We start from the raw sequence: 19,496 nt of genomic DNA on the forward strand, positions 1-19,496 counted from the left end.
GAACGTAAATCTCAGAGAAATATATTTTATTTTATAAAGGCCGCTGAATATAATTTATAAAGTTCACAGCGTACACGATTGTTAGTTGTTGTCATGCTGTGAGAGCATACATTTATTAAATAATTACAGCCACTGTGTCATGCTTTTTGCCAACAACAACCCGCGACTTATCTACTCTTTTTTTTCGTTGCGATTATTTTTTGTTTTAAATTGAAATTTTTGTTGTATGTTCGACATGAATACCAAGAGCAAACTCTTATAGTTTTATGGGTCACGATTCAGTGTTTACCTTACATTTTCGCAGAATCATTTATCGATTGTTGTTATCAAATTGTACAGTAAAATTTATCATATCCATTTTCGATTAACCTATTTTTGTGTGTTTGGTATACTGTTCGGATCGGTAACATGATTTCAGTGAGGAAATTCCGTCTATCGTCTGTATGTACACAAAACGATAAATAAATAAATGCTCGAAATTATTTCTTTTCTTTTCTATATTTTTTTTTTGCAATATGGGAATCGTATCTGGTTCGTTTCTATTCTAAATCAATTGGGTGTTTGTTTGAAGAATGAACATAGATCTATTGCTTGATTTTCTGTTTGTTTTTTTGTCTGTCTTGTTTTGAATAACATTCATTCGTGATTTGTCTTTCGTATGAAAACTTTCGGTTTAAAGTAAGTCACTCTCTCACACATAAATCGTAAAGTTTATTAAAAATTAAAAGTAAAACCGACATCGTCATCGCCATAATAATAATTTTGAATAAAAACGGCCCGAAAAAAATGTACGAATTTTTATTACAACAAAAAACATTACATAACAAGACAACTTATCCGAAAAAAAAAGACCGAACAGTCTTTATGAACTGTCCTCGACTTGTTGTAGCAACTTGATGAATTGATGTGGTTAACCTCTTGTACGTTTTCATTCTGCGAATCACATTATGTTATCAACACACAAAACCTATACACCATACACTTTGAGAGCAAAAGCGAAAAAAAACTGACATGTTCAATGCTCATAAAAAGCCACCATATCACCCAGTCAGTGTATGAAAAGTGAGTTTTTCGACCCGCGTATTTAGAATTTATGGACGTTGTTGTTAAGAAGAAAAGTAAATTGACTAAATGTTTTTTTTTTTTCAAAACATTTTTATAAAACATAAAAAGACAATAAATTTCTTAACCAAAGGTTTTAAAACTATGAACGACACGGACATTAAAAAAAAGTTTTAGTCTTTGTTGTGCTGCTAGATATGTGTCTCTTCTTCTTAGTTTTTTTTAATTGAAACTCGTGTGAATAAATAAAAAAAATAATAAGCAACACCATTACCGTCACGATGTTTTAAGTAAAATCTGATAGAATAAGCAACGTCTATATAAAAGTTTTTAATTGATACTTTTTTTCACCTTTATGCTTCTAATGGGTGGATAATAATTGTAAATCTTCATTTCACAATATCCCATATATACATATAGACATCTCTCTGTACAGCTTCTATCTGCACAGTTTAAACGTCTTGCACGAGCTTGCGTTTTTAAAATAGGAAAAAAAATATTTTCGCTTCTGTATTTACGCCCTATCGAACGCATAAAATGATTTTACGGAATTGAGAATTATTATAAAGAATTTTTTTACTTCTTCTTCCGATGTTACTTTGACTCGATGGATTTTTTTTCAATTAACGAAATGATAATAAAAAAAAGATTGCAATCTAATTATTCGTTTTTACTGGTTTTGACGAAAGCATAGCCAACAAATGTTTAAGAAAATCTTGTTCAACCACTCAATGAATCCAAACCAAGAACCAATATGTAGTTAAATGAAGAATTGGGGGCGCTAGTGAGTCCTTTAGAGTTTATGCCTAGCGTAAAGTTTTGCGGATTTTTTTGTATTACTGGCCTGGATTGTCTGCCCGCAAGACAACGAAAATTCACGAAATTCAATTATAACAAGTACCAGCAATACAATCAACGACTTTGAAATAAGTGACGCATTTCGTTGCAGCTGTCCTTCAGATGATCCACTCATAAAAACTAAAGGTTTTTTTACGTCTTAAAACGATTGTACCACTACCACTAGTGCTTGCGTGTAACTTTTTCAACCTTATAAACAAGTGTAAGCTTGATGGTACAAGCAGATCAGCTGAAAAGTAACTGGAACAAAATTCGTCATCAATTTCAAATTCGCCGATTGTACAACAAAATATTTAGAAAATTGCTCCCTAGAAGACAAAGTTGTTTGTTCTATTGGTTTGTTAATTTCGCGTCTTTCTGTGACAATTCTCCAATTGTGTTCCAATCGAATGACGCGCTTTATAATAATTTTTCCTACGAAAAAAATGTTAGTCAAGCCTAGCACCTCTAGATTTAATTGAGATATGGAACTTTCGAATTAGCATTCGCTAGGTTTTTATTTCTCAGATACGAGGAATCCACAATCCAAGACTTAAATGATACAGACCTAATAACGACCTCATGAACGATATGATTTTCGTCATAAAGTTAACTTCTGTGTAAAAAGACATACATCCTAGTCCCACATCCTAGTCCCATTTGGATAAGAAGGGACTTTAAGCAGTCATATTTATTTTGCGTCAGGATTAAAGAAATTGGATTTTATAATCTAATTGCTGTTGACATTCATTAACCTGAGCTTGTTAGTATCGATAAAATTGCTGCATAAAGTATCACATGTCTTAATACTTTCTTAGTTCAATGAAATTCGATCAGCCGATATCGCCGATCAAAGGTAAACTTAAGGAATATTAAACTCAAGCAATTGACGTAAAGTGTATGTAATGTGTGATTTTGTCGCAAATGCGGTTCAATTTAAAATTCAATGAACTGATTCTATGATCTAGAATGCACACATATTGTTGGAAACATAATATATATTGAGAATATATTTATTCGACCACAAACTATCCTTTTCTACGATGTAATAAAATCGTGCTGCACTCTCGATGATATTTTATTCATAAATGAAGCAAAAAACAAGTAGAATGAAAAAAAAATCGATCTCAAAGAAACGAATTGAAAATTTCACTTTTTCTCATATTACCAACAATATTCACTCAACCGAGTACATAAAATGAAACAAATAATGTAAGAATGATGACGGTTTTGTGTTAAAATCAGTTGCATCCCATCGATGGATACCCAACCGAACAACCAAAAAAAGGAAGACAAACTCGAAAATCCGATTCCGAAATGTCGTGCTGTGAATATCTTGGCCAGTAAATCTAACAATTCTCAGCATTTTCTATATACGGTAGCGACACATCTCTCTTTTTTCTATTACTTTGTACGAAAACCATACCATACTATGGATTTTGTGTGCATTATATATACCATACCCATTCTCATTCCATTCGGGAATAAGAATCAAAAACTTTATATAGATAAATGTAACTCAGTTTGTAACATTATAAAATACAAAATGAACACAAGAGCTGCTACACAGTGAATCTGCTATGTCAATTGTTCTATAAATTATCAGAAAATGCATTGACTTTGGTTAAAATAAAAGTAATTCACGTACATATCTATACACAAAGCAGGTCTGGGAATTGGAACACATTAATCGAACACGATGTCTATTTTGCATGCGGCAATATCACTTCACCTCGTCTCTATTTCATTGTTTCTTCTAATGGTTAACTAAATGAAAAATAACAACTAAATGAATATAGAGGAGGAGAAGCAGAAAAAAAAACGACCGTTACTCCTCTTTGAGCGCTACACTTAAATACTAGGTGTATACATAAGAAGTTAGTAATGGCAAATAAATATGCTTTTTGACTTGTCTTTTTAGCCAATGTTACGATACGAAATATCATAAAATTGTTAATCTTTTACAAACAAGATGATCATCATTATAATGCACCTTTTTTGAAGAAAAAAACACACAACAAGACTGAAAAGCTGCTGCGATGTGTTGTTGTGTGTAAGTTAATATTACCAATGTGTAGTACGATTAGTTATACTGATCGAAATAAAATGAATGGGATATCTGCGAATGGTTCTGCATCGACACTGGATGGTGGAGTCGTTTGTTGTTACCAAAAGAGAAATTATGATCATTCAGGAAACGTGCACGGAAAATAAATGTGATTGGGAAAAAGTGGATCAAATTATGACCATACTAATGATATAACTTTATGTTTTGTTATTGTTATTTGATAAACAGTTACGTTAAATGGATTGTTGATGGGTTATACAACACAGAGCGATGTATATACAACGTGCAGTTATGCAGCTTTTTTTACTTACACAAAAAAAAAGAATTTAATTAATAAGACTAATCGAATCGTTTATATTGGTTGATTAATTAGTCAGCTTTCTCTGCTTTCGATTTGATTTATTTTTCTTTTCTTTTCAATTGTAATGGTTTGGGACCAATTCAATGTTGTTCTAAATTAAAGAAGACAAGAACTGATCGACGATGATAAGTCGTGATCGAATGGAAATTAAGAATGTGAAATGAAGAAGCCTTTGCAAAGTCATGAAATTTAGACAGCATTCTATGAGAGAGTCTAACATAAATATTTTTCTCAAGTCTCAGTGATGATAAGTACACCTTCCGTTGCTGTTTTTAAGAAAAACGTTGTACAATCAAAGTTCAGCCTAAGTTTTCTTTAGCTGATTTTCAGCTGGTTTCAGTCATACAAACAAAACTGGTTAAAGGAGTTCATACGGATTAAACAGCACACGTATGCGAGTGTTAGGTAATAGTTGTATAACCAGCTGAAAATCATCTGACGCAAGTTTCGACTGAAATGTGATTTTCATTTCCTTTAAACAATAGGCGCTGCATTCGACAATAGAATTTTCTTAGTAGCGTCCATTTGAAAAAAAAGAAAGATAATTTAACAAAGTATGAAAGAAAGGATTGCTGATATACAGTCAAGCAAACATCATGCGAAAGTATGAAAATACAAAAAAGAAAAATTAAAAAAATCTTCCTATATTTCGCAAAATTAATTTTAAAGAAATGAAAAGTGGTTTGCTGATAGACAGTTAACGAAACCCCATGCAAAACACATTCATACATTCATATAATTTCCTACAGCAATGATAATTGAAATTGAAATGTTTGCCAAGCGTTCCTAAACCAAGTAACGTCTTTCATGCTTGTTAATCAAAATGTATAACGTTAGTAAATAATATAATATTAAAACTGATGGCATGCTGATGAAAAAAGTGTGCTCTACAAACTATTCATTTCCATTTTTTTTCTTCTTATAATTCATTATTACCTTTACCTCTGTGGTATGCCATGGGTCTAAAATAATAATAAAAAAAAATGAAAAACTATAAGGAATCATGCATTGCGCAAATAAAATATTCATCAAGACCAGCGAGTGTGCACACAAAGTTCTTGTGCATATTATTATAATCATCTGATGTATGTGCATCGAAAAATTCATTTAAAGAACATAAATTTGCATACCTCATACTATGATTTAAGCACTGATTATGCAAGATTTATATATTACATTTTATTTTCATATGGCCGTAACTATAATAGTGTTTTTCATAGGCATTATCACTCTTTTAAAAACGTAAAAACTTCTTCCATATAAATACTTGGCATGGCATAAGTGCTTTAAAAAAATATATAAACTGTTAACGAGTGCATGGGCGATGGAGGAAAATAAACAAAACTGATAAGAATCGTAATTTTCACCTCGATGCTTAAGCCAAATAATAATGTTGGTAGGAAGTGTATTGTATGAAAAGAAACACCTTACTTTACCAATTTATGCAATATATAGAATCAAAGAATGCATATTTTAAGACTTCACGAGATGAGGAGAGAGAAGGAGAGAGCAAACCACTAATCGATTTAATTTTTACTTTTTTAATACGCTTATGGAATTCTGAAATAAAAATTCTAAGCTATTCGTAGTCATGCAGAACAAATTGTTAAATTTTTCGCAAATATGTTTCCAATGTGAGTAAATATAGGGATTGTGCATGGAATAGTGGTGGTGTTGTGAAAAAGGGAGGGGAATTGTATTTTTTACTATTTTATGCAACTCAGCATCATAATGTTTAAAATTCAAAGACTTTAATGCCTTTGTCGGATGAATCGTTGTATGAATCTCGGTGCAAAGTACTTTATTAGGCTAACGAACTGTATTATGTACGCCTGCAGCCTCTTGTCATAATTACACATCTAGAGCCTAAGAAAGTACTTTGCACTCGATGTCATAACCATTACACAATTCAATGAGCTAAATCGAAACTAACGCCACCTGTGTGCAATGTCGTTTGAACCAGTTTTATTTCATCCAAAAATGAGTTTTTCGCACCAAAAATGCATCAACCAGTCTTTATTCGGCCTCGCCTCGAATTGACAATCGGCATCTCGTGCGATAAAATACCTTCACACGATTCGTGTTTCATAAATAACTAATTCGTTTCTTCCACTGCCTATTATATGTGTTTAATATATGGAAATTTGCCATTCAGTGTTTTCCGAACTCAATGGTGCTTCTTACGTAATCTTTTCGCTCATGTGTGCGTTGTTGATGTGCTATACTCCTCAATATGCACTTTATCAAATATATAACCTTTACGTTCGCATGTTTACTAGATATGCCGGAGAGTTATTGTTTCATCATTCCATGATAACCATATAAACGCATTACAAATTCACATATGGATGGTGTATTAGAAACAATAAAGTAATTTCATATTACATTACGGTGGTTTTTACCGCAAACTTATTTAATAGATGCGATATTTGTTATTACAGAAGTGCATCTCGCACAAAACAAGTTAAAGAAATTATACATCAATGGAATCTCAATATTTTGTTTTCATTTATTCATTTCAAAATGCATAATTCGTTGCAGAAAAAAAAACGCAACGAACAGCACACACTAGAGTGAGGAGTCGAAATATGGCAAATTATTGCTTTATTATATTCCATATCATGTGCGATTATTAACTTGAGCGAAATATATAAACATAGTATAAGCAAACTGTCTCGACCGAACTGAACAATTCACTGTGTATTACACACAGGTTGTGTATGTATAAAAATATGCATCTGGTCCAATAATTAAATTGCTCTCCTTCTGGTGAGAGAAACTTTTATTGTTCGCCGTACAATTATATCCATAAAGATAACAGAATAGTCGTTAGTATCTGACCTGCATGCTTCAGTTGTTTTATAGTTTCAGCAATCACATTATTAATACAAGAATGTGACCAACGACTCGAATTAAAAACTTCCAAGCATTTCATTAGCAAATTTAGCTTAGAAATCTGAAACGATGCATAACAATTCGAAAACCAGAAGTCTTACAATGCGACCTCTTAATGCAATATCAATCTATCTGATTCAGCGACAGACAGTATACCTCTATGATAAGCAGCAATAGAATCTTGGAAAAAGTATGTCGCGTTCGTTGACTAAAATTTATTGAATTTGCTTATTTTGTTGTAGTTCCTCTTGCTGTTCGACATATTAGGATGCTCTCTGAACGTTTTTTTCTTCTTCATTTGATTTAATAAAGCCACACACATCGTATAAAAGCTACACTTCACATACGGTTCAAGAGTCTATTTGAGTTTGTGTTATTTTTAATTGTTTTCCAGGAAACATTTTAAAATTGAACGATACATGGCACCAAAACATGGAAATTTTCTACATGCAGTATTGATTCTTACGTTATTTGCGTTACCTAAACTCTATGTACAATAAATACTTTTTTTTCTTCATCGATACAAAGATTTATTTAAGATAGCAAAACCATTAGATTGAAAATGTTATGAGTGGGATGCGTTTGTTAGTGCATTTCTGATTTGTGTTCTTAATTGAAAGAAATGAGTTACTTGTTTCGGTCATGTACAAAAACGAATGTCATGTCGAATGGATATCCATAATGTAAGATTCAATTACTGCGTAATTAAGTATAAATTCAACGGGGCAAACGAAATAAATAATTTATTTAATTATAACGAAATTGGAGTTGTGGGTTGTAACCAATACGAAAACGTAACATTTAATTAGATTGAATTACGTTTAAATAAAAAATTTATAAAAAAAATCGTTCTCTCTTCATTTCAGATTATCAAAATGCTGCCGAAAGTACATAGTTTCATTCTATTAGTCCTATTATCAACAACATTAACAACCGATGCCAGACGATCACGAATCGATCTACCCATAGCAAATGCTGACGAAGCGCCAGCTAGTGATAATATGGCAACAGCGAGCGGTACCGAGCCACAAGAAGCGAAAATACCTGTAGCCGCACCCGTTGAAATCGTTTCACAGGCGGCCGTTGTTGCGCCAGCATCGGTCGCAACGTCGACGCCAGCGAATACTGATAGTATGATGGCTGTCGGTGAGATTGAAGAGGAATGCGATCCAGACATGATTGGATTTGAAATTGTTACCGGGTAAGTTTGTGGACAGGATTCATTTATTACACTGTTTGCACCTGAATGTAAATAGTCTTTGGCCACTTAATGCCAGGTGGCAAATAATCACTACGTTCACTACGTTCACAAGTATCATTCAAAATGTTCGCTAAAAGCCTTGCTGAACTATCGGTTTGTAAGACCAAGTTTCATTTCAATTATATGGTGAAAGGATTTCACGACATCTGGTCACTGTAGTGGCGAAAGCAGTAAAGTATTTCCATCTTACAATAATTATAAAGTGAGATGTTTGGTATTACGAATAAAGGGGAAAAAATTGAATATCCGCACCCTGTTCAATTATCAAAGAATTTTTGCTCGCAGAAAACACATTAAGATCCGAGTAAAATCTAACTAGTTATCGCTAATCGTAAAAAATTCAATTACGAAATTTTATTATTGTGTAATGGCGGTCAATAAGGAAACCGCTTACATATAAATTATTGCATTAAAAGCACGATTCCACGAGACAACTATAGATAATTTATAATTCATAAATTGTTCAAAGTGATGGATAATGGTTACACCGTCGTACAATTTCAGTAAGCTCGATAATGGTTACAAATAATATGTAATACCTACGTAACTGCATCCAACGAGAGGAAGAGAAGAAAAAAAATTTTATGCCAGAATGATTTAACTTGTCTTCTATACGTCTCTATACACACACACACTCGGCATCCATCCACCAGGCATTTAATTAAAATCTTAATTTTTTTACAATTATTTTTCCCTTTTGCAGATACGTTTTCTCAGCACCTGGAAAACTATTAGAATCGATTCCCGGCACATTAATGTTAACCGATTGCTTGGAGGCTTGCCAGAGTAACGATTCGTGTCGTTCAGTAAACTATGAAACGGGGCTGTGTGTTTTGTTCTCATCGAATTCCGATAAACTTCCAGGTAATTAAAACGAATCAACTAACATTTTGTGCCTCAACTTTCTGTTTTGAAATTGACGCTCCATTGCAAAGTAGATGGATCGATTGTTTCGTTAAGTTCTAGCCAATTTTTTTGTTATAAAGACTTTTCTATTCTATTTTATATTTCAAACTGAGATCGGTTGCATTTTTAATTGCAAAATGTATCGCTCCCCTTTTTTGAAAACGTCTTGTTAAATTTCATTATTGACGCCGGAGTTCTCAAGGATAAAATATTCCGACTGCATTTTTCTCAAGCCCATCAATTTCAACAATCTATCAAATGTAGTCAACAAAAAAAAATCTTTTTAATGTTCCACCTCATGTGATTTAATTTAAGCTGCAGCAGTGTAAGATATGACTAAGCAATATTAAATTAATGGACGGACGCACTAACGTCCTTCACCCAATCATTCAATTGATCTGCTGCACATGAGAGAGTTACTTATGTTCGAAAAACGAGTGCTTGAACTATTCGATTTAACTTAGAACTCTTTCGAAAGGTTATTAATTCTTGAGAGACGGACGCAGTTAATTGAAAGATTTTTTTACTGAACGAAATATTGATACATAACATTGAGTCAGTACCATGTTTCAAGAGAATAAATTCTTTTATATTATGACACGGACAGAACTTAATTTATGCGAAATATATGTATATTCACCTGACTGCACCTAAACATCATCCATTCCGTTAGCGATAGTCTAAGTTAAGAAGGCTACCTATCCTCAACAACAATACCGTACATTGTATTGCTAGGCATAGAAGAAAAAAAAAATTAGTGCTTTTTTCACATAATTTAAACCAGAGTGTACGGTACCACAGATATTTGCTCAATTCACATTATCTTTCTGTTCAAATTACCATGAAGTTTATCAATCGAAATAAATACTTTTTTGCTTTTAGCGTCGTATATACACACATACCGGTGATGTTGTTGTAAAAAGCAATTTACCAGAAATGTTTTATACGCGGACAAGCGAAAAAAAAAACACCAAGAAAATCGTTCAGAGCAATATTTTTATCAATCATTGCGGTATTTATTGTTATTCTCATTCGATCATAATTTGCCTACCACACAACTCGCAGTGTCGGGTGTAGAGGAATAAAATGATAAATTATAATTAAATTATGAGCGATAAATATCGTAAAATCAATCAATTTTAAATTTGAACCTAGGAAACGCGAAAACATTTTTTTTTTAAATTTAGAATCGGCGAACATTTTGAATTATTGCAGAAATCTTCTTTCGGATGAAACGGTTACTGGCATTTATAATGGATGTAATTAGTTTCAGAATCTAGTAAAAAAATCTGAAATGATTAAGCATCGGTGTAACGTTCAAATCTGTTACTTGTTTCGATTAAGGTAAAACGCTTGGTAAAAAAATCTTGTACTTCAGTGGTTTTAAACCATTCATTTTAAACCTTTCCAAATGTGCTATGGTACGTAATCTTTGGAAGTAAATCTTTCGAAAGATTTAATTGAAATCTTTTCCAATCTTTTCCAATTTGACATTTGTCGATTTCAAAAAGTTAAATTTTTGTTTATGCCTAATGTCTCGCTGAGATGCTTCGTTCCTAATCTCTTCATAGATTATTTTGAATCGTACTTACTATTTTGAAATGTACTTAGCGCAAAGATTCAAATTGAGATTAAATCGCTATTGATTCATGACCGTGAGTCGCGTTTTCACATCATTGAAATGTAAACATCGTCAAAATTGATTTGTTATAGACCACCAACACATTAAAATGAAATCTGTGAAAACTTTGCTCTCTGTGTAAAGAAACATGTCGTAAGTCGAGGGCAGTAAAATCGGCCAGTGGTCATAACGCTCTACAGGCTTAGTCATTCTGTAATTTTCCGTTAATTGCAAACTTGTAGAAAAAAACTCGCGAAACTGTAACGTTATTTGTGAACTAGGAAAGAGTCCGTGTTGAACTATAAAACTTGGAAGATAAACGTTCCATTGAAACAACAAATTATAAGTCAAAGCAGGAGTGGAATGTTCTTTTTTTGTTGATGAAAACTGATTCTTTTCTCCGCCGACCAGAATTTTCCAGATTATTTAATCGAATACCAAAACCACTTCTACTACTTCAATCGAAGTCTTTCAATTAAAAATTCAGAAACATTCGATTTTCTTGCATCGTACAAATTTAATGCAGCTCATCATTGAGCATCATGATTTGAAGATCCTGAATGTTATCAGCCCCAAAATTCGATATGACAATAAAACCTCGATGGAGAGTCAATTGGAGACATAAAGAAGGCCAAAACAATGACCTCATTCCAATTCGAATGCACTTTTCGTTCTCATTAAAAATCATTACCCAGCAAACGGATCTCTGAAGTAAAAAAAATAATTCTTCTGCTGAATAACGAAAATGTTCGTATGATAACTTCTTTGATTGCAAGCGTCAATCATTATGACGCATTGATGCGATTCGAATCGATAATTCACAATCGAGAGATTTACAAGATATTTATATGTTAAGACATATTGACATTCAACAGTTATTTTTCATGTTATATACGAAAAAAAAAGAAACGAAAAATTTTCCGAAACAAAAATAAATCGTGTTTGAATTCCTCTATCCGGCAAATATCTCACCGCATACGTAATGAGTTTTACAGGCACTCCACACACAATAATATATCGCAAAGAGATGTTTTTATTTTAACTCGAGAAAAATAAGATAGAAAAGCTAAAGTCAATATTTGCTGGTTAAAGTCGTGAGCTATTTCGTCGTAGGGCTGCTACATTTAGCACATTGCCAATATATGTATCAAAAAATAATTTGAATCGTTGTGCATATGCTGGAACATTGATTGACGACTGATATTTACATTTTTATGGCATTGAACACATCATTTCTTGCAGAAGAAGAAGTTGAAGAAAAAAAAAACGATTTAATTCTGGGATGTGATTGAAATGGGAAACTCATTATGAAAATTTATTCAATGGATTTTAATGCTACGAGGGATAGATCGATTTTAAAATCGATGGATTGAAACTTATAATTACAGAACTGTTACTTTGTGCAATTGTAACTGATATCAAATACGCATCGCACATATATGTATTTATTCCGCACTATCCACCATTCAGTGAACAAGTATCTGCATTTTAAAAAAATGTCTATCTCAGTGCTGCGTTTTTTTTTGTAGCAATGTTAAATTAACAAGATGTTGTGTAACGATGTTCAAATTTCCATCAACTTATCTCACACTGCTCTCAGAGCAGTGCTCTGCTTATACAGCATTTATGTTTGTACAGAATTTCTTCGGTTCGTAGAAAAGAAAGAACGAAAGAAAGAAGGAAAAAAATCTGTATCAATCCGACCGTGATTATCAATTAACCTAGAGGTGTTTCACGATTCCGCTGAAACGAATGTTACGATGTTTTTGAAATTATTTCATTTCGTAAAATTGGTATTGAAAATTATTGACACTGCACTTTGCCTGTAAATGCATTTGATTAGAGGACGACAATAAATGCAATTAATTCTGTACATTCAATCTCCGTCTGTGTATAATATAAATGAGGGTATATTGTCAACAGAAGCAGGGAAATGAAGAAAATGTCATTCGATCAAATGTGTGGTTAAAGGTAACAGGCAGATTTTTATATGTTTTGTTTCAGTTTCAATATGAATAACAACATCAGTAAGAAAAAAAGCAGAAACGAAAAAAGTGCATAAAAATGAAACGGAAATTCTCACGATGTTGTTCTGCATAGATACGGTTCGCTGAAGAAAGTGTAACAACATGAATGATATTAACTGTAAATATTGTAAATTTGATTCAAAACGAATAGATCTTTGTGATCAGAAATATGAGATTTAGGTGGTCTCGGTGAATATGTTAGAAATATTACTGGAAGGAAGATTATCTTCAAGTAGTTATTTGTTTGTCAGGATTACCCGAGGACAACCATAATTTCCAATGATAATGTTACATACAATACTTTTGTTCGAAACTATTTAACTGTTTTTAGCAAACAAGATCGTGGCTAACATTTAAATGCTCTCTGTCGATATGCAGATGCAGAAGTGGGATGTATTTCTGCAAATTTTATTCATCGAATTGTCTTCAATGTTTTGTTGCTAATAAGATGGTATGTGGGCACAAATACCAGATAAGAAGTGGGGTGGTATCAGTGGTACAGTTCGTAGTTTAGTTTCCAATTTCGTCTGGATTTAAATTATTCGAAACGACAACCGCATTGCGATTTAATAATAAAATCTTATAATTCTGTTGTTCAAAGTATCTTCCAGTGTTTGATACAAAATCTTGTACTTCATTTGTTTTTCTATATAATATCATCATGACATCACATATTTCTTTCGGTGCCGTTGATAGTAGATAGTTAGCAACTGTGGATAAAGAAAGGAAGTAACATATTTGAGATCACAATGCACTCCCTGTTAACGGTAAACGTTATAGTGTGCAGTTTTTCCAGTATCATTATATCACACTGCTGCGAAATCACAATCTTTTTTTCGGTTATACGCATTCTCTCCACACAAACGTGATGACAGTCATCGCGTTGGTTTAAAATAATAGTTTCGCGAATGGTTAAAACGATAATCACATCCACATATAACAAGGAGCAACACAAATATCAATTCGTTCGCAAGAAAATTCCATTCACTGCACCGTTCCTCCGATGGAAGGTCATTTGAAAAGGTGTTTTCGCATATATGAAATGACGACTGAAATAAAACAAAATGTAACTTGTGTCATAAATAAATCTGCAAACCACAAAGTGACTTAGATTTTCCATACAATTAATATATAAAATGTTGTGTTCGCCGTCCAACGTAAGAAATTTCTATTTACTTTTATATATTACACAGTTGGAATATGTTTTGAAACCAGCCCGTTATTGACGACAACTGTGATCACGAATTTTTTTTTTTTTTTTTTGCTTTCAACTCATAGATCTGGTGAAATGATGTTTATATTCACTGCCTTAACCGACAAGTAGTATCATTCACCATCAGACACGATATGCACAAGAGAAAAAAAAAGAATTACAATTCAAAATTATGTTTTACACATTTTAATGTATTATACACCTAAATTATTTTCGCTGTTTGTTGCGCTTAGAATAACTTTTGTATCGACTAAATGAAACAATAATGTTTGGCGAGGAAGACAACCGTCCAATGTTTGAAAATACTTTTTTTTTAATTTCTATTTTAATGGATGGAAATCTAATAAATTCTTTATGTTTCACTCGAAACGTCGTTGAGTCTTTCAGTTGAACATTCAATTTTTTTTTGTATTAGTTGCTGTATAAGTCTTATGTCGGCGTTTAGTTTATGGTTATTTTGGCCAAGTTATTTTCAACTCCACACTTATTTATTGAACCAGGCAATGATCTTAATGTTGATTTTTATGATAAGAAATTGAATTTTAATTTGTTTTTAAAAGCGATGTCATGTGTGGTGGATATTACGACGGTTATTATTTTACTGATTGGCAGTGTGCGGTTGTTAAAATAAATTTATATTTACAAATTGCCATCAGTTTTCGTTTCCAAAGACATATTGCTGGAGATTATACCATTAAAAAATATGGAAATTAATTATTTTTAATTAACCATATGAACATGCATGAAACGTATATAGGGGATATTGAGCTTATTATCCAACACCATGAATTTAAGGAATGAATGTGGTCGTTAAAAAATAATTATTTCTTTGAAGGAATTCAAAGAAGTTTCTCTCGTATTTCTTGGACAGTTTCAGTTAGCATACCAGACCTATCTAATGGGTCTCCATTTATTATCCTTTCCATGCCTCTATATCCTTTAAACTGCACTGATTTGCACTTAAGAATCATTATTTTGTGCTTAAACTCGTAATAAAATCAGGATCATTATTTTCACACGATCGGATGACATTTCTTTATCGTACCAATTACGTCTGTTGATCTATTACATGAAAGAATATTCCATAGAAAAGACCAAGACAGAAAGTCTGATTGCCTACAAGAAGTTAGCCTAATCGAATTTTCAAGCGGCGTATTAAGCGAATCACACCTCGTTGAAATTATTCCACTTTTTTGTGTGCGTGTGCAAACTGCGGAGAATCCACAATAAACGAGATTTAAAAAAAAAAGAAAAGAAAAATTCTTTAGAAACATGATCTCGTTGCATCCAATTTTTCATTTTTATAAAATATCGAAGAATTAATTCTAATCACTTACGAAACAATGAAAAATCAATAGGGACGGCATTGTTAAGTCATTGTTGATACTTTCTTGCGCTGTGTAATGGTTGTGTATTATTTATTTAATAAACTAACATAAAATTACTCAAGAGTCAATGACAACTAAAACACTGCTGTGCAAAGCGGTAAAATCAACCGCAAATTTATAAGTAATTGATTGTCAAGGAATTTCAAAAATGATACTTGACTGGTTAGAAAAGACAAACAGATCGATAATAGACTATCAGAACGAAAGACAATACAATCATAAACATCGATTTCAGTTTTTCTTCGCAATGTGTTCGGTTTTCCAATTATTTTTTATTTTCAGTTTTTTTTATCGATTTTTTTTTTACTATTTGAGAAACTTATGACGGCATTTTGTTTTAATTCAATTTTTTTTTTCTCTGTTATCTTCCAGGAGCGTTAACAAAATCACAATTTCCTGTTTTCACAATTTATGCACAAAAATCGTGTTTGGGATTGCGTCCTTGTTCTAGAGCATGGTGTATTGACAGAGTGCAAGGCTATAAATTAGCTGGTTTTACCAAACGTAGTGCGGCCGCCACATCCAGACGTGATTGCTTGGAAATGTGCTTAGGTGAAAACGAATTCACTTGCAGGTAAGAATCTTAACCTGATTTCATAGCCATATACATAAACCAGCCATATATTCATCATCGACGAAAAGTGGTTTCTCATTTATTTCTTTTGTGGATGTTTGTCTGTGCTCATATTTAACGCAAATATTTGCTCGCACGGACGTGCATTATAAACTTTTGGTATTAAAAAGTAAGAATTGAAGATGAAATCTGAAAGAAAAAAAATTTAAGCCAAAAAACTCATAAAAAAGGGGTTCCAACCGATATTGCTACGGGATAGATGTAATGGTTGATCAAATAAGGTGTAGATTTGTTAACTAAATATTTACATAAACGGTCAAACGAATAATATCATTTTCTCTCGTTAGTGTGGATCTACATTTGAGCACAATTTTGTGTTTATGAGGTTCGAAAATGTTGTTGAACGTAAATATTTTCGAAACAATTAATTTCAGATAATCAACAAGATAGTTGTGAATGTGGCGACAAGGTGTTAATCAGAATTGTAATGCTGGAATGTTGCGATAATGATGAGAATATTTCATTTCTTTTCTTTTCCTTTCAATTTTTCATTTTTTTTAGGCGATTTGTCGTTGTGCACAATGTGAACTGTGGATAGTTCAAGGCAGGTTTAATATCGATTGAAAAATATTGAGACTATTGAACGGTTTCATGGGTTTCTTAGCAAAAAAAAACCCGGTGATCGTAATTTCACCGTTGTCATAAATAGCTACTTATTGGCTCATGTATTACTCACTGCTCCCACATATTGTTCATAAAAAGACGACACACTTCAGCATTCTTATAAAATATGGAATTTGCTGCCAAAGGCTACTTTCTTAAAAGTGATGTTCTGTTTCTAATGTTTTTATTGTCAATTTATTTGTCCTGTGTACTTATACAGTCAACGACTCTGAACTAAGTTGCTCATTTCGTTTTTTACTGGTAGTGATAATTCCGTATACAGACGTAAAAGAAGTTTTGTTTGTATGAGTTGACCAGCAGAAAAACAGCTGAAACGAATTGAGTAACTTATTTCAGGGTCGCCACCTGTAAAATACGGAACAAAATTGTATTCTGCGTCTTATGTCAAGCAGCAAGAACCATTGTTCTTACTTAGATCACCTCCACTTGAACAAATTTATTTCATTTTTTTTTTTGTGGTTGTTAGCCATTTATATTTGGGACTACTTACCCAGAAAATCACCAAACCATTTATTGACTTTGTTAAATAAAACAAAAGACTTTGTTTTATCTCTCAAATAATTTTATTTTTATTTTTAAAAAAATCTTTACAAATAACGTTTACCTTAAACGATTAAATATTGAGATTTGCATTTTTATTAAAAGAATTAAAAAAAAATGTTTTCTTGTTGCTTGTGGTGATGAGTGATGAGTGACGTTTGATAAATGACTTCATGGACGATGACTAAAAGATGAAAGCAATTTTTCTCTGTTAGTTTTTAATTTTAATTTTTTTTTTTCAAAAACAACTTTGCGAAAAAAATAGTAGATTTATACGACATTATATTCCAACAAGTGAAAACACCTGCAAATCAAAATGTTTTTACTTTGTTAAAATCGATTTTGTCAGCAAAGCAAAAATTTATTTCCAAATTTTTGCATCGCTCACACTTATCGATCGGACGTTTAATTCGCTTAAAAGTTAAATCTCATTATGAGGTATTACTGTCCGAACACCAATTTTTTCCCCTCATTTTTGTGGGTATGTGTGTAACTTATGAGTCCGACCAAATTGTGCAAGCTTTCAGACGATCTACCGACGCCAATGTCGAACTAAATGGATGCCAATTAACTGCTGTAACGGCGACACTGCGAACAAAAAATCCCCCAGACCTCGGGGTCAGAAATGGATCGACTGAACAATTACTTTATTTGAAAATTAAAAATAATTGAGCGCATGCAGTTTGATTTTTAATTTTTTTTTTTTTTGGTTAGTGTAGTGCGTGTGTTTGCAGATGAAATGTGATTTTTTTAATAGAGCATACATAGGTGATGTGTAGGTGAAAGAAGAAATTCAGTGTTTTAGTAACAGAAAAAAAACAAATTTTCATTCAATTAATTGTTTGAAATGTTAAATCGATTGGTTTTACTCACGAACTATCCTTTAGCGTTGTCTCAAGTCGACCACACACGTGCCAAACGAAAATCGAACCATCGGCTGAACCAGCTGCTATTCGGCTACCATCATGACTAAATGCAACTCTAGACCAATCACAGCCAACTTTAAAATTGTCATTACTGGCAACGGTTTAAGATAATTAATTTGTAACCAAAATTCGTTTCACTCTGTCAATGTAAAATGTTGGACCCACCTAAAACTCCTTATTATTTGATTCATACGAAGATCTAACAGCTTGATGGTGTCATCTCTCACACAACTAATCAAATATTTACAGTCTTTAGATAAGTCCAATGATGTAATTTTCCCCTGCAGAACAATATCGTTAGCCGAACAGTCAGTTCTTGTGTCCCAGAAGCGAATCTTTTTGTCGAAGTGTCCGCTAATTATCGTCGAACCCGATCCATCAGTTGTTACTAGATCATTACAGCTGCTGCCGGCGAATTTCGTTTCTGTGCAGGCGCGGCTACGTAGATCCCAAATTTTGAGAGTACGGTCATGACTGCCGGTTACGATTTTTGTTGCCTCGCCCACAAATTTAGCGGCCATCACTTTTCCACTGTGACCGGTTAATGTGTGCTGTAAATGATAAACGAAATAAGATTTCAATTTATCGATTGAATCGAGAATGATTTTTGAATGTAAAAAAATCGTTAGGCTCCTAAATGTCTTAAATTCCATTCGTACCGATCTGTCTGTTTTGTTCATTTCTTTTCTATATTTTCTCCTTTTTTTTGTTCAATTTAAAATTAACAAACAGTGCCACAATACTACAACAAGAAGTGCAGATCGATGATGTATGTTACAAGTTGTATTGTCCCGTTTCGATCAGTTCATTTTGTTCAGTTTAAAAGTAAAATTCAACTGACCATGAAAATTCTAACCATAAAAAGGTCTATTAATTAGTGACGCAACGCAACTGTAGCATGTAACAGTACTGTTGGAGTTGGAAAATGTATAATTAATTATTTTTCAACACAATATTTATTGTTAACTTATATGGTTGTGACTTGTTGACATTTTGGCTCTGACTTAACGGATATTAATGGTTTTATTCGGTAATCTGCTGTCTCGTCTACAGATCGCCATTAGGCGGTGTGAACATGGACGTGTCCGTTTCAATTTTGTTTTTATCTACTTTGCTAACATATTCTAATATAT

General features: G+C 32.7%; 2 protein-coding genes across 7 annotated transcripts in view; one reads left to right on the plus strand and one right to left on the minus strand.

Moving 5' to 3' along the window:
* The window catches only part of LOC119067908, a 103,849-nt gene that overhangs the window by 66,403 nt on the left and 17,950 nt on the right, over positions 1 to 19,496 (plus strand). The window contains exons 4-6 of the mRNA XM_037171200.1: positions 8,090 to 8,424; positions 9,188 to 9,348; positions 16,012 to 16,213. Of these exons, the coding sequence (XP_037027095.1) occupies positions 8,099 to 8,424; positions 9,188 to 9,348; positions 16,012 to 16,213 (689 nt within the window). The 5' untranslated portion in view covers positions 8,090 to 8,098. The remainder of the gene's footprint in view (positions 1 to 8,089; positions 8,425 to 9,187; positions 9,349 to 16,011; positions 16,214 to 19,496) is intronic.
* The window catches only part of LOC119067910 (autophagy-related protein 16), a 33,998-nt gene continuing 32,179 nt past the window's right edge, over positions 17,678 to 19,496 (minus strand). For 2 of the 6 annotated variants that reach the window (XM_037171207.1, XM_037171205.1), the window contains exons 8-10: positions 18,529 to 18,914; positions 18,311 to 18,454; positions 17,678 to 18,049 (exon numbers count right to left, since the gene is read on the minus strand). In XM_037171207.1, coding sequence (XP_037027102.1) covers positions 17,932 to 18,049; positions 18,311 to 18,454; positions 18,529 to 18,914 — 648 coding nt within the window. In that variant the 3' untranslated portion in view covers positions 17,678 to 17,931. Of the gene's footprint in view, positions 18,083 to 18,310; positions 18,455 to 18,528; positions 18,915 to 19,496 lie in introns of all 6 variants that reach the window. The other 4 variants (XM_037171204.1, XM_037171203.1, XM_037171209.1 and 1 more) reach the window with 2 other exon arrangements.

The sequence above is a fragment of the Bradysia coprophila genome (assembly GCF_014529535.1).
Source record: "Bradysia coprophila strain Holo2 chromosome X unlocalized genomic scaffold, BU_Bcop_v1 contig_130, whole genome shotgun sequence".
Taxonomy (NCBI): Eukaryota; Metazoa; Arthropoda; class Insecta; order Diptera; family Sciaridae; genus Bradysia; species Bradysia coprophila.